At 44.7% G+C, this 14798-nt stretch overlaps 1 protein-coding gene across 1 annotated transcript; it reads right to left on the bottom strand.

The window, feature by feature from the left end:
• Positions 1-4842: 4842 nt before the first annotated feature.
• LOC137355972 (probable G-protein coupled receptor 139) lies at positions 4843-10997 on the bottom strand. Its single transcript, XM_068021675.1, has 3 exons — positions 10865-10997; positions 6187-6467; positions 4843-5778 (listed from the first exon to the last, which is right to left on the bottom strand). Exons 1-3 carry the CDS (start codon positions 10995-10997, stop codon positions 4843-4845), a joined length of 1350 nt encoding a protein of 449 aa, XP_067877776.1.
• Between the last annotated feature and the right edge of the window lie 3801 nt (positions 10998-14798).

Genomic DNA, 14798 nt, shown 5'->3' with positions numbered 1-14798 from the left:
CTAACTAATGTTAAGGGGCCTGACTCCTACTATTCCTAATTTCCACCCAAACGGATTCTATTTCATGATCTTCTGAGGCCAGATCCCTTCATATTAATGTCCTTATGTCATCCATTACTGTCAGGGCTACCTCTCCTCCTTTGCCATTCTGTCTGTAACTCCGAAATACTGTGTACCCTGGAATATTCATTTCCCAACCTTGATCTCCTTGCAACCATGTCTCAGTAATGGCAGTTAGATCTAGATCATTTACCTCTATTTGTGCCACTAGCTCATCCATCTTATTACAGTTGTTCGGTGCATTGAGATAAAGGAACTTTAATGTCATTGTTTGTTTGCCTCTATTCCCTGCAATGTCCTTATTTGCTGATGTGCAATGTTTGTTAAACTCTCTGTCGGTTCCTGTCCCATTCTGTTGTCATTTACCCACAACACTAGCCTGCTCCGATGCCCTGACCCTCTCTTTGGATTTCTAAATTTCCCTTTACCCAAACCCTTCACCACCCCACCCCCGCCATTCGATTAAAGCCCTTCCCACAGCCCTAATTATATGATTGGCTAGGGGACTTGTCCCAGTCAAGTTAAGGTGAAGCAAATCCCAATGGAATAGCTCCCCCTTCCCTGAAGACTGATACCAGTGCCCCAAGGATCAAAACCCCTTCTTCCCGCACAACTCTTTGAGCCATGTGTTTATTTCTCTAAATTGCTTGACCTATGCCAATTTTCACATGGCTCAGCAAACAATCCGGAGATGATTACCTTATTAATCAACATTTTAGTTTGGACCCAAACTCCTCAAATTATCGAAGAAGAACATTATTTCTGGATCTACATTGTTGGTTCCCACATGAACAGTGACAACTGGATTTGAGTACAGGACCAATGAAGTCTTTCTTCAATTGTATAGAACCTTGGTTAGACCACACCTGCAGTACTGTGTGCAATGTTGGTCCCCTTACCTTAAGAAGTATATCATTGCCACTGAGGGAGTGCAACGAAGGTTCACCAGACTTGTTCCCGGGATGGCTGGACCTCCCCATGAAGAAAGACTGGGGAAACTAGGCCTGTATTCTCTAGAGTTTCTAAGAATGGGAGGTGATCTCTTTGAAACCTGCAAAATACTTAAAGGGATAGACAGAATAGATACAGCTAAGATGTTTCCCCTGGTTGGGGAGTCTAGAACCGGGGGACACAAATTCAAAATAAGGGGGAAGCCACTCAGGACAGAGATGAGGAGAAATGTATTTCCTCAGCTGGCTGCGAATCTTTGGAATTCTCTACCCCAGAGGGCTGTGGAAGCTCAGTCATTGAGTATGTTTAAAGCAGAGATTGACAGATTTCGAAATACCAATGACATAAGGGGATATGAGGATAGTGTGGGTAAAAGGCATTGCAGTGGATGATCAGCCCTTATCATATTGAATGGCGGGGCATGCTCGATGGGCTGAAATGCCTACTCCTGTTCCTACGTTCCTGCATTCCTAAATCTGTGCCCACTTCTCAAGCAGCTGCCATGACGACTAGAACCTCCATCAGTTCCAGCAGCTGCTGCTGTTCACTGAACAGGCTCAGATGGAGGGGTGACATCTTGGAGACAAGGGATACCCTTCCAGACATGGCTCCTGACACCAGTGAGACATCCCATCACTGCTGCAGAGGAAAGATACAATGCCAGCCATGGAGCTATAAGTGCCATCATTGCGCAGGTGTTTGGCATGCTGAAAATTCACTCCCACTATCTGGCTAGATCGAGTGGTACCTGTAGTGCAAGCTGCAAAGCCAGTTTCATTCTTTGCTGCTCGCTGTGCTCTGCAAAACTATGCACCCAATGGGGATAGGCCTGGCATGATAAGGAGAGACGTCAGCAGGAATCCTCTTCAGACTATGAGAACGCTGAAGTCTTACAACAGGAATGGGAGGGCATAGTTCACAAAGGCTCTGCTGTCAGGGCGAGCAGCGTTTTTTGGGATGCCTGGCAGCGGCTTGTCAGACAAAGGGTCTCTGCTCCAAAGGAACCACCTTGAGCTCTATAAGTCACATAATACCCTCGATCAGCTGCTGTGCAGCGGTCTGCATCTGCAACATCTTTGTCTGAACCATTAGAGGCATCAGCAAACTGAGCCATTGTCCATGTTACTGTGTCCATTGAGATGCATGAGTAATATTGGCATGGCAATGATGTTATTCCATATATCGGCAGTTCTAATCGTCCAGTGATGTAATCGGAGCAGTCATGATTGGTAAATGCTGGCACACTTCATTCACATAGTAAAAACAACACACATGTTAGTGAAGAAGATTTCGAGATTGAACTTTTCACAGTGTTGTGTCACCCCTGCAGACCCATTTGCGTGACGGTGTTTTTTGAAACACTTGATCGTGCTCCTTCACGGTGCCACTTCTGCGCTAGCAGCCTGACCGGATTGGTCGTGGATAACTTTGGTTGAGTGTCTGTGAGCTGCAGCTCTGAAACCAGTGGATATTCTAACAGCTCTCTCTCCAAAGAAGGAAGCCACGGTGACTATCTGACAGCCTTGGATGGTATTAATACCCCCTGCCAGCTGTTTAACAATGCCAGTCAGACTAGGACCTGCATATTTCACCATTACCCTGGCCAGCAGGACAAACCCCCTTGTGGGACTTGCAGAGATCAATCATCAAGTCCCAACCTCCGCTTTCTACCATGCTATTAAGCACAAACTCATTATTTGTTCCAGCGATCAGTTCCGAACGTGTCTCGACACAGTTCACACAAATACCGATGCTTTCAGATGTATGAGCACCAACTGTAAATTCTCAGTGCTCTGATTGGTAATAAGGACCAAAATCATTGAGCAGAGAAAGATTAACTCACCATCTCAGATGAATGAGGAAGGCATTAAATATCTTTGGGAATAATGTAGTCACTGCCTTTGAAGAATTGAATCCTGTGTCACGTTCTCACTGATGGGACAGATTTTGCTAACCCCAAATGATAAGTGTCCTGCAGTTCCCCCATTGCACTTGCAGCACATTCTGTGTCCTCAGCCAGTGACCCCCAGTTGTCATGGACGTACTTGTCCACAGGGACTGGGTAAGTGAGGAGACACGGATATTTAACAATTTAAGTATTCAATCAACCTGCTTGATACTTCCTCAAAGATCTCTAATAGATTTGTCAAATACGATTTCCCTTTCATAAAACCATGTTGACTCTGCTTGACTGTTTTCTGCTTTTCTCAGTGTCCTGCTACTACTTCTTAATATTGGATTCCAGTATTTTCCCAATGACAGATGTCAGGCTAACTGCCGTTTCGTTTTCCGTTTTCTGACTCCCTTAATTTTGCTGTTTTACAGTTCACTGGGTCCTTTGTAAGATTATAACTCATGCATCTACTATCTCTGCAACATTTCTTTTAAGACCCTAGAATGCAGGCCATCAGATCCAGGGGACTTATCAGGCTTCAGTTCCATTAGATTTCCTAGTTCATCTTGTTTAGTAACCATAACGTTTAAAGTTCCTCCCTCCCTTTTGTCTTTCGATTTTTTTACTACACTTAAGAAGTTTTTTGTGTCTGCTACTGTGAAGTCAGATGCAAAATACATGTTCAAAGACTCTGCAATGTCCTTGTTTCCCAGTATTAATTCCGCAGTCTCATTCTCTTCGGGACCAATGCTGGCAATAGCTACTGTTACTGTTTGATATATTTGTAGAAGCTTTTACAGTTTGTTTTTATACTTTTTGCTAATTTACTCTCATACTCTAATTTCTCCCTCTTTATTATTTTCTTAGCCATCCTTTGTTGGTATCTGAAATGTTCCCGATCTTCTGGCCAACCACAAATCTTCGGAGCATTTCTTTCAATTTGAAAAAACCCTTACATTCCTTAGTGAGCCACGGATGGTGCATCCTTTTTATTTAACTTCATGGCTCCTTACCTGTGATCTTTGGATTAATCTAAAATAGATTCCATTTTCTATATTCAATTAAACTAGTGGATACATCTGTAGAAATTATGAACTCATCACCGAAAATTGGGTGGTGGTACCCAGCATCTGTGAGATGTCAGGAATTGTGAATGAGAGAGAGTGATTTGTCTGAGGCATATTCATCAGGCAACAGGGAACCAGTGTTGCAGGTGACTGGGCAGCAGCAGTCCAAATAAGGTCACTGCTTAACCCTGCAGGGCAGATAAAGGACAAGTGAGGTTAGTAATATTTCTGGTAGGCAGTTACAGTAAATGTGAGTTCAGTGACAAATCTGGACGGGTAGTTACAGTAAATGTGAGGTCAGTGATATATCTGGGTGTGTAGTTACAGTCCAAGTGAGGTCAGTGATGTGTATAGATGTGCAGTTACGAAACAAGTGAGGTCAGTGATATATCTGGGTGTGTAGTTACAGTACAAGTGTGGTCAGTGATGTGTGTAGATGTGCAGTTATGATACAAATGTGGTCAGTGATATATCTGGATACGTAGGTAAATATCGTACCGTGCGGTCTGTGATCTGTGGTAGGGCGAAACCTGACTGGAAGAGATCAAACATGGGCATCTGGGAATGATAAGCATGGATTTGTGAGATGGCAAAGACCTTAAAACAATTTAGAGAGGGAAGAGAGATTGGAGATAGGGTGGTTCCATGGACAGGTGGGTTAAGGGTTGTCTTTTTGAGGAGAGATGTGATGACAGCAGATTTAAGGCAGAGACTGACAGAAGCTGAGGAGAGAGAACTGTTAGCAGCTAACATGGGGACCAGGTAGGGACTCGGCCTCCTCCATCGGAGCAGCCACTAAGCTGAGGGACCGGGGTTGTCGGCTGCTGGAAATTCATAGAGGGAACTCTGGGACCTGCCTATCGGCTGCTCTCAGATGTCTCGTTTGGAAATTAATCGAATTATTGATGTAACCGGATATTTCACGGCGTTCTTGACCTGCTGTCTGAACTTGGATTGTGTCACCGCATATATAAATGTGTTTGTGCAGCAACTTAGAATCTGCAGCATGTATCCAACTTGTCCAAAGACATAGAGAGGATGAGTGTAATCCTCGAGATATGTCCCTGTAATATTAGAAATTGAGAAATATATAACATACGTTAACCACAGAAGTATGAAGCTGCCGGATATGGCGAAGAGTAAAATCACAGACTTCCTTCTGCTCTCTATCTCTGGGTCACTGCGATTCCCTCCCTTGCTCTGAACCCTCAGCCCCTTACGGACTCGACTGGCCACTAAAATGTGTCTGACTGTCAGAGTGTTGAGCAACAGAATTAAAACGAATGGGAGAAATGGGATTAAAACCGTATCCAACCAGTCGAGTCCCATCCATCCGGGCTCAGTATAATAGCTTGGCTTGAAATAACAGAACCACGGTACATTGTCAATTATCTCTCCAGGTTCAAATATAAAGTAGTAGGGGACATTTTTTAAACAGAACAGAATACAGGTTGTTGCGAGAACCACAGCTGCAGTTTTCTCAGTGCAATATTTAGTTTTCAGCTTCTGGCAACAAATGGCCACAAATCGATCAAAGGAGAAAGTGACGGTGAACCAGACCGAACAGTCTGTAGCTTCATAACTGAGGAGAGTGATAAAACTACACACAGGGGTGATGTTCAGGACAGATCCTGGGAAATAATAATAAATGATCCGCCACAGTATGACATCAGTGATAATGAGCAGTAGATCTGCCGTTGCCATGGCCACCAGGTAGCGAGTGGTGCAGGTGGAGAGTCCGCACTTTCCCCGGGACAGGATCACAATCGCCAGTAAATTAACTGGAAGAGAGAGAAGGAAAAGAGACTGGAAATTACTGATCAATCATTCTCCATGTCGGAGCCCAGAGAGTCAAGGCTTAATTTTAACACCAAGAATGGGTGGCTTGAAATAATGTCAGCATTTAAAAGTTAAAAATCTCAACCATGAACTCAACCTGCCTCCAACCTGCCCACTTGCAGGTTTAACAGAGGAGGGACAGGAGGGGAACATCAACTGCACCCACGAGGCGGGTGAGCTTGTTAAATATTTTAATGAGGATTCGAGCCTCTGATTTAACCTGCTTTACAGGTTTAGCATTGATGGGTCAGGTTTCTCCATCAGACACTACCCTCCACACAAAGACACTCCGATTGCCAATCACCTCCACCCTCCCTCCCGGGATTGGAATCCCTCCATGAGATGGGATGATCGAAACCCCGGACTGACACTCACAATATTGGGTCGTGGATCGGACACCCCAAAGGTTGGACCAACATCCACCCTGCCCGGGATTTGCACCACCCTCGTGTCCGGGATTGGATTCTCCTGAGATTGAAAGCTCCCAGCGGACTGGGACCACTCCTTCAGGATAGGAGATACCCAGGGGTTGGGGATTGGACAGCCCTTGATTGGACAACTCCCCCTCGGGATCATGGTTAGGACATACTTTATCACGCTGCCTGCTCCATTGTCCACGTCATGTGACTGGAAGCCCAGCCTGTTGATCAGGCTGACTTCCGAGTGGGGAACCCAATAACACGCAAACGAACATAATAACAAGCTGACACACTGGCCTCACTCCCTCCCACCTGCCAACATATCTGCTGCTGTTAATATTCAGGTTTAAGAATTTGAGCAAAATCAAAATTCTGAGCCTGCTTTAAATTGGATAAAAAGCAGTGAACAGGCAGCATCTGTGGAGAGAGACACAGAGTTAACGGCCGAAATTTCACCCGGATGTGGTGTCTTCGCCCATCGCTTGGAAAGCGTCCACAGGACCCTGAAAGCCACGACTGTATTTTGTGTGGCTCAGGCAATTAATTGCCTGCAGTCGGGGCTACTGCCCATCCAAGGCAGGATGCCCCACAACCAGGAGTTACTGGCCAATCAGAGGGACAGCAGCTCTTCAGCCCGAGCAGCGTTAGGGCTGGTGGACGCCCCTGGGACTTCACCCAGCGAGATGAGCCGCCATCGGCCTTGGAAGCGGAGATTGGACCTCAAAGGGGCCAATCGACCAGCCCCGGCGGGGAGGGCGGTTGCTCGAGAGGGCCAGGGTTGTTCCAACAGGGCTGTTTCAAACCAGTGCGGCTGGTGTCCCTCCAGGGGTACAGGGTGTCCCAGAAGCAAGGCTGCTCCAGTACACAAGGAGGCCATCAGTTATTACTTGGCAGCCTCCACACATTGCAAAGTGCCCCTCCATCGCTGGTGAAATACCAGTGGCAGCAGGATCTGGCCATTAATTCACCACTCAAGGGTCTCAATAGGCCGAAGGGCAGGCAGCTGCCTGCCACCTTCCCCACTGCTGGTAAGGTACCAGCAGGGGTGGGTAGGCGATGGGCACCGCCCCCAGCCCGCCATCCCAACTGATATGACACCCCTTTCACCTCCCAATCCACTCCTGTGGGAGGGACATAGAATTCGGGCCAACGTTTCAAATCTTCATTAGAACTGGAAGTTATTCGAGTTCAAAAGTTTTGAAGCAATGATAGGGTCAGAGAAAAGTTGGGTGTGCGGCGGAAAGAAAAAAGTGTGTGATCCAGAGGAGGGCAGGAGTGATTCAGTGACAAACAGTCAGATGGTTCAAGGAGAATTGGACAATTAAAGAGAAAGAAGTTGGGTCGACAGGAAGAGGAAATGGTAACAGCAGATAAACAGACTGGGATAAATACTTGAGAAACATGGCCAAGTGGAGGAAGCCTCAGTAACCCAGGAGGATGACAGAGAAAGTTGGAGAGATCCTAGGGATAAGAATTAGCCAGTGGACCGTGTACAGATAGTGAACTCTCACCCAAGGACCAGCCCACATCTCAGTCCAGTGACTCTGGTGTAGCCGCCATCCATTATAAACACAGGTCATCTGAGAAAATAGCAGTGGTTATGATCTGAAGCTTTTAATCTCAGTGTTGAGTCCAGCAGGCTGTAGAGGAGTCAGTCGAAACATATGGTTTGTTCCTCATTGAGCTGAAAAGAGGAACAGTGCAGGAGGCTGAGGACGGGGAGGTCAGAGCGGGATGTAGAATTAAAGGGGCAAGTGATTGAAGGCTCAGGGCCCTGTTTGCAGAGTTATGGAAGTGTTCATCAAAACAATCACTCAATCTGCATTTCGATATTTCCAAGGTACAGGAGACTGCTTGGTGGGCAGTAACTACATTGGAATAAGTTCACAAGTAAATCTCTGTTTCACCTGGATGGATTGTTTGGGCCCTGGGCAGTGGGAATGAAGGAGGTGAAAGGGCAGATGTTGCATCTACTACAGTTGCATGGGAAGGTGCCGGGTAGGGGAGGGAAACTGGATGGTGGGGGTGACAGAATTGTGAACCAGTGTGTTCCAAGGGGCGGGGGACAGGCATGGAGGGGAAGATGTGTTTGCTAATAAAAGAAATATACTGCAGATACAGGAAATCTGAAATTATATCAAAACGTCCTGGAAATACTCAGCAGGTCTGGCAGCATCTGTGGAGAGAGACGCAAAGTTAACGTTTCAGATCAGTGACCTTTCATCAGAATTGGCAAAGGTTAGAAATGTAATCGGTTTGAAGCAAATAAAACGGGGGTGGGGCAAAGGATAACTCAAGGGAAGGTGTTGATAGGACAGAGGCTGACAGAGAATTAGTGACCAGAGGTCATGGAGCAAAGGCAGAGGGTATGTTAATGGTGTGGTGAAAGATAAAGCGTGAGTGCAGAGAGGGTGTTAACTGATGGAACAATGAATAGCCCTGGCCCAAAGCAAAACATGAAAAAAAACAGGATGCAGCACAAGGTAAAAAAAATGAATGATGGAACAAACAAAAATAAAATAAAAATAAAAATAAAAAAGTAGCCAGTCATGCTCTAAAATTATTGAACTCAACGTGAAGTCATTCATTTCGGTAGGAGTAACAGTAAAAAGGATTATTACTTAAATGGTAAAAAGTTGCAGCATGCTGCTATGCAGAGGGACCTGGGTGTCCTTGTACATGAATCGCAGAAGATTGGTCTGCAGGTACAGCAAGTAATTAGGAAGGCAAATGGAATTTTGTCCTTCATTGTTTAAGGGATTGAGTTGAAAAGCAGAGAGGTTATGTTCCAGCTGTATAAGGTACTGGTGAGGCCAAACCTGGAGTACTGTGTGCAGTTTTGGTCTCCTTACTTGAGAAAGGATGTACTGGCACTGGAGAGGGCGCAGAGGACGTTCACTAGTTTGATTCCGGAGTTGAGGGGGTTGGCTTATGAGGAGAGTCTGAGTAGATTGGGATTATATTCATTGGAATTCAGAAGAATGAGGGGGGATCTTATAGAAACATATAAAATCATGAAGGGAATAGATAAGATACAGGTGGAGAGTATGTTTCCACTGGCAGGTGAAGCTTGGACTCGAGGGCATAGCCTCAAGATTAGAGGGAGCAGATTTCGGACTGAATTAAGAAGGGACCTCTTCACCCAGAGGGTTGTTAATCTATGGAATTCCTTGCCCAGTGAAGTAGTTGACGCTTCTTCAGTAAACGTTTTTAAAGCTAAGGTAGATATCTTTTTGAATAATTAAGGAATTAAGGGATATGGTGAGAACGCGGGTAAGTGGATCTGAGTCCACGAAAAGATCAGCCATGAGCTTATTGAATGGCAGAGCAGGCTCGAGGGGCCGGACGGCCTACTCCTGCTCCTACTTCTTATGATCTTATGATCTTATGTTCTGTCCGTCAGGCTGTAGTGTGTCTAATCGGTAAATGAGATGCTGTTCCTCGAGCTTGTGTTGATTGTCACTGGAACACTGCATCAATCCCAGGACAGAGATGTGGGCATGAGAGCAGGGTGGGGGAGGGGGTGTGTTGATATTGCATGTAAAAGAAAAGTCGGGGTCATGTTTTCGGACTGAGCTGAGGTGTTCGGCAAAGCGATCACCCAATTTGCGTTTGGTCTCTCCAATTTAGAGGCGATCGCATTGTGAGTAGTAAATACAGTATACTAAATTGAAAGAAGTACAAGTAAATCGCTGCTTCACCTGAAAGGAGTGTTTGGGGTGGGAAGAGACTGGAACAGGGGAGAAAAGATACAGTCAAGATAGGAAAAAATAACCTCAGTTGGGCAGGAAAAGGGTGAAACAATGGGTCTGCCGGGACAGTCCAGTTTGTGGATTTTGGGAAGAAGATAGAAGCGGGCTGTCGGCTGTTGTGGGACTATGAGGTTGGAAGCTGCAGCGGGAAGATCTCCAGAGGCGATGTGGTCAGTGGCAGGCCTGTGGACAATAGCTTGATGTTCGGTGGTTGGGTCATAGTCCGGGGGAGGTATGAAGATGTGTCTGAGAGTTGGTGCTCAGCTTCTGCAAGGTAGAGGTCGGTACAGCAGACAACAGCAGCACCACCCTTGTCTGCATGTTTGATGGCAATGTTGGGGCTAGACCTGAGAGAATGGAGTGCAGCAAGTTCAGAGGGAGACAGGTTAGAGTGAGTGAGGGGATCACAGAAATGGAGCTGGCCAATCTCTCGCCGACAGTTTTCAATGAAAAGGCCAAGAGCAGGTAACAGGCCAGAGGGAAGGGTCCAGGTAGAGGGAGAATGCTGGAGGCGGGTGAATGGGTCTACTGGTTGGGGAGAGGACTCCTGGTCAAAGAAGTGAGCCCGGAGGTGAAGGTGATGGAAGAAGAGCTCAATGTCATGCCGAGTGCGAAATTCATTGATGTGGAGGCTTAAGGGGAAAGAACAGTCCTTTGCCGAGTACAGAACAACAGCGTCAGAGAAGGTCAGGGTCAGCGTGTATAGTGAATATGTGGTAAGGGGTCAGATCAGAAGGGATGGTGTCAGAGAGTAGTGAAGGGAAGAAGGATCTGGAGGGGCATCAGTCCCCATCAGCTGCTGGAGCTTGCGTTCCTTAACACCTGGAAGGAAGAAAAACGTTTATTGTTAATATGTCGGATGAGACAAAGGACGAAATGAACCTGCGGAGTAGATCAGATTTGAGATCAGGTGAGGCAGTGCTTCTGGAGAGAGAGATCCAGTGTTTACATGTGGCGGTACATGGCACTGGGTGTGGATATCAGGATGCAGTGAGAACAGCAGTCCGAGGAACATTGTATTTCTCAGAGATACCTGCAATCCTGTGTACGTCCAAAACATGAAGGATGAAAGCTCAGTTGGAATCCACGTGGAAGAAGTCAGAGCCAGAGGCAGTCGCTGAGGAAGGAGATACTTGTGGTGCTGGATTTAGCTGGAAATGGTGGAAATGGCAGAGGATGATGTGTTGTATGTGGAGGTGGTTGGAGTGGAAGGTGAGAAGAATGGAAGAATGGAATAGAGTCCGAAAGGAAATGGGATGGAAGCAATTGAGAGTCAGTGGGATTATATTAGATATTTGTGGACCGGCAATCCCTTGAAATGGAGAGAGAGTCCAGGAAGGGAAGGTCAGTGATGGACCTTGTGAAGGTGAGGGAGGGGCTGAAATTAGAAACAAAGCTGATTTTTTCAAATTCAGGGCCAAAGAAGGAACTAGAGGTGAAAAAAAGTAACCTGAGTACTTCGGAGCAAGTGAGGGAGAGAGGAATTCCTGTGGGAATGGCAAGTGAACAAAGCCAAACCAATAAATTCCAAATGGAGCCCTCCAAATGTATCCATGGTCGAGGAAAATTGGCCGGGAAATTACCTACTGCTGTGGGTCAGGAAAGATCCCGTCTGCTGTGAGTTAAAGGGCAGCTTGGGTTTACTGGACCTTGAAGCAGAAAGTGGCGGAGTGACATGGACAGAAATATAAATGGACATCTGGAGAGTAGCTCCGAGCTCAGAAGGAAGGAAGACACACATGTTGTGGAGCAGAATGGAGCATTTGGTGAGGATTCAGAGACTGAACAAGTGAGAGGAACATGAGGGGGGAGGAACTAACTGTCAAGAAATAATTGAGAGAATTCATCAAACAACTCCAGGAAATTTAAGCTAGAAAGGGGACAGATAATTGATGAAGTTATCAAAGAGTCACGGCTGCAGATTTCACAAATGATTTAAATTAGAATGGAATGTTAACAACACAATGGAAATGTGATCATAACACAGGGGATCGTTTCTAAAGGAAGAGAAATACAAACAGAGAGGTCTTTTCTCGACATAAGAGAAGGCTGAGAGGTGACCTAATAGAGGCTGTTAAAATGCTAAAAATGTTAGAGAGAGGATACATGGAGATGATATTATCACTTGTGTTTATAAATCCCACTCATCAATTCATGAGTAATATTTCAGAGATTGAAGTATTTTATTTCTTGAAACAGTGCACTATTTATTTCGTTATTAACAGTTTATTAATGATATTATTTACTGCAGCTGGACAGTATTATGAAAACCCGAAAGACATAAGATTCGTACCAGAAATAGATGGCAACCTCGGGGCTAAAAAAGTGAGGAAATAAAGGAAAGTAATGTCAGCAAAGGAAAAGTATTGTAGAAATTGAAGGGACTAAAATCCGACAGGTCCTCTGGACCTGATGACCTACACCCTCGGGTTCTAAAAGAGACAGCTGTAGAGATAGTGGATGCACTCACTATGATTTTCTCAAACTCCTTATATTTCTGAACAGTCCCATCTGATTGGAATTTGGCAAATGATACACTGCTTTTCAAGAAAGGAGGAAGAGAGAAAACAATGAACAGCAGGCCTGTTAGTTGAACATCATGATTAGGAAAATGCTAGAAACTATTATTAAGGCAGTCTTAACAATACACTTAGGAAAGCATTCTATGATTAAAACAAGTCAACATGGTTTTCCTAAACGAAAATCTATTTGATAAATTTATTACAGTTTTTTTGAGGATGTAACCAGTAGTGTAGATAAAGGGGGACCAGTAGATGTACTATATCTGGATTTCCAAAAGACATTCCATAGGGTGGCACAGAAAAGTTTAATAGAAGTTGGGGGAAATATGTTAGCTTGGATAAAAGATTGGATAACGGACAGGAAGCAAAGTTTGGGCCTATATGGGGTATTTTGAAGTTGGAAGGTAATGAATACAAACATGTGGACATACAAAGATACGAATTAGGAGCAGAAGTAGGGCATTCGGCCCCTCAAGCCTGCTCCACCATTCAATAATAACATGGCTGATCTGAACTCAACTCCACATTCCCGCCTACCCCCAATAACATTCACCCCCTTGTTTATCAAGGATGTATCTACCTCAGCCTTAAAAATATTCAAAGTGTCTGCTTTTTGAGGAAGAACATTCCAAAGACTTACGACCCCCTGAAAGAAAAATAAATTTCTCCCCATCCCTGTCTTAAAAGGACGATCCCTTATCTTTAAGCAGTGACTCCTAGTTCTTGATTCTCCCATAAGAGGAAAAATCCTTTCCCCATCCACCCTGTCAAGAGCCCTCAGAATCTGATATGTTTTAACAGGTGGCCTCTTGCTCTTAACTACAGTGCATACAACCCTAACCTCTACAACCTTTCCTCATGAAACAATCCACTCATTCCAGGTATTAGCTTAGTAAACCTTCTCTGAACTGCTTCTAATGCATTTAAATCCTTCCTTAAGGAAGGAGACCATTACTGTACACAGTACTCTAAGTGTAAACTCATCAATGCCCTGTTTTACTGCAGCATAACCCCCCTAATTTTTTATTCAATCCCCTCGCCATAAACAAGAACATTCGATTAGCTTTCCTAATTACTTGCTGAACCTACATTATAACATTTTGCGATTCATGCACTAGGACACCCAGATCCCTCTGCATCTCAGAGCTCTGCAATCTCTCACCATTTAGATAATGTTTCTTTTTTATTCTTTCTGTCAAAATGGACAATTTCCCATTTTCCCACATTATACTCTATTTGCCAGATCTTTTCCCACTCACTTAACCTATCTATATCCCTTTGTAGCCTCCTTTTGTACACTTCACAACTTACTTTCCTACCTATCTTTGTGTCATCAGTAAACATAGCAACCACACCTACAGCCCCTTCATTCAATTTATTAAGATAAGTTATAAAAAGTTGAGGCCCCAGCACTGAACCATGTAGCACACCACACATCATGCCAACCAGAAAATAAGTGGAACCTTATCAAAGGCCTTCTGGAAGTCCAAATACAGTAAATCCACCTGTTCCCCCTTTATACACAGCACATGTTACTTCTTCAAAGAAGTGCAGTAAATTGGTTAAACATGATTTACCTTTCACAAAACCTCTGCATGATTACCTTGAGTTTTTCTAAGTGCCCTGCTACAATGTCTTTAATAAGAGCTTCTAACATTTTCCCTATGACAGATGATAAGCTAACTGTCCTATAGTTTCCTGCTTTCTGTCTCCCTCCCTTTTGGAATAAAGGAGTTACATGACAATATTGAAAATGTTGGTCCCTTTAATTAAACTGGACTCATGTCAGTGTTAATAGAGAGCAGGTGATGCTCATTATTTGTATTTGAGTGGTGGGTTTTATCCCAGTTGGGGAATTTCCTCTGGACAGAGAGTTAGTCCAGGGGAAGAGTGTGAACAGGTATTTGGACTGAACTATGAATTGCCAATAAAATAGTTGTGGATCAGAGACTGTCATTGGCTTACACATTTTGGTGAATGGATATCTGCCTGTTTAACATTATATTGGCTATTTTCCAACCGAATGGAACCATCCCCGAATCCAGGGAATTTTGCAAAATTAAAAACAACACATCAACTATCTCTGTTGCCACTTTTTTTCAGAGCCGAGGACAAAGTCCTAAGATGATACAGTGCATTCATGAGGATGAGAGCTATGTGGATAGCACGTTTATAGATGTAGTCCCCACACATCTTAAGAGTATGCAGGGAGAGAGGAAATGAGTGACTGTCAGGCAGATGAAAAGACACAGACAGGTCATGCCAGAGACCCTGAGTGCATCTCACTCCCCCAT

The sequence above is a fragment of the Heterodontus francisci genome, chromosome 44 (assembly GCF_036365525.1).
Source record: "Heterodontus francisci isolate sHetFra1 chromosome 44, sHetFra1.hap1, whole genome shotgun sequence".
In the NCBI taxonomy this organism is placed as follows: domain Eukaryota; kingdom Metazoa; phylum Chordata; class Chondrichthyes; order Heterodontiformes; family Heterodontidae; genus Heterodontus; species Heterodontus francisci.
This window is presented reverse-complemented; position numbering and strand designations above follow the sequence as displayed.

What these genes read in the sequence shown, in the direction of transcription:
- LOC137355972 (XM_068021675.1), bottom strand. Translation starts at nt 10,997, where the DNA reads ATGTTCCTCGGACTGCTGTTCTCACTGCATCCTGATATCCACACCCAG. An exon ending in AAATCTGATCTACTCCGCAG is followed by an intron (nt 6,468 to 10,864) that starts GTTCATTTCGTC and finishes CCCACTCGGAAG; the next exon opens with TCAGCCTGATCAACAGGCTG. An exon ending in CCGATCCACGACCCAATATT is followed by an intron (nt 5,779 to 6,186) that starts GTGAGTGTCAGT and finishes AGTAATTTCCAG; the next exon opens with TCTCTTTTCCTTCTCTCTCT.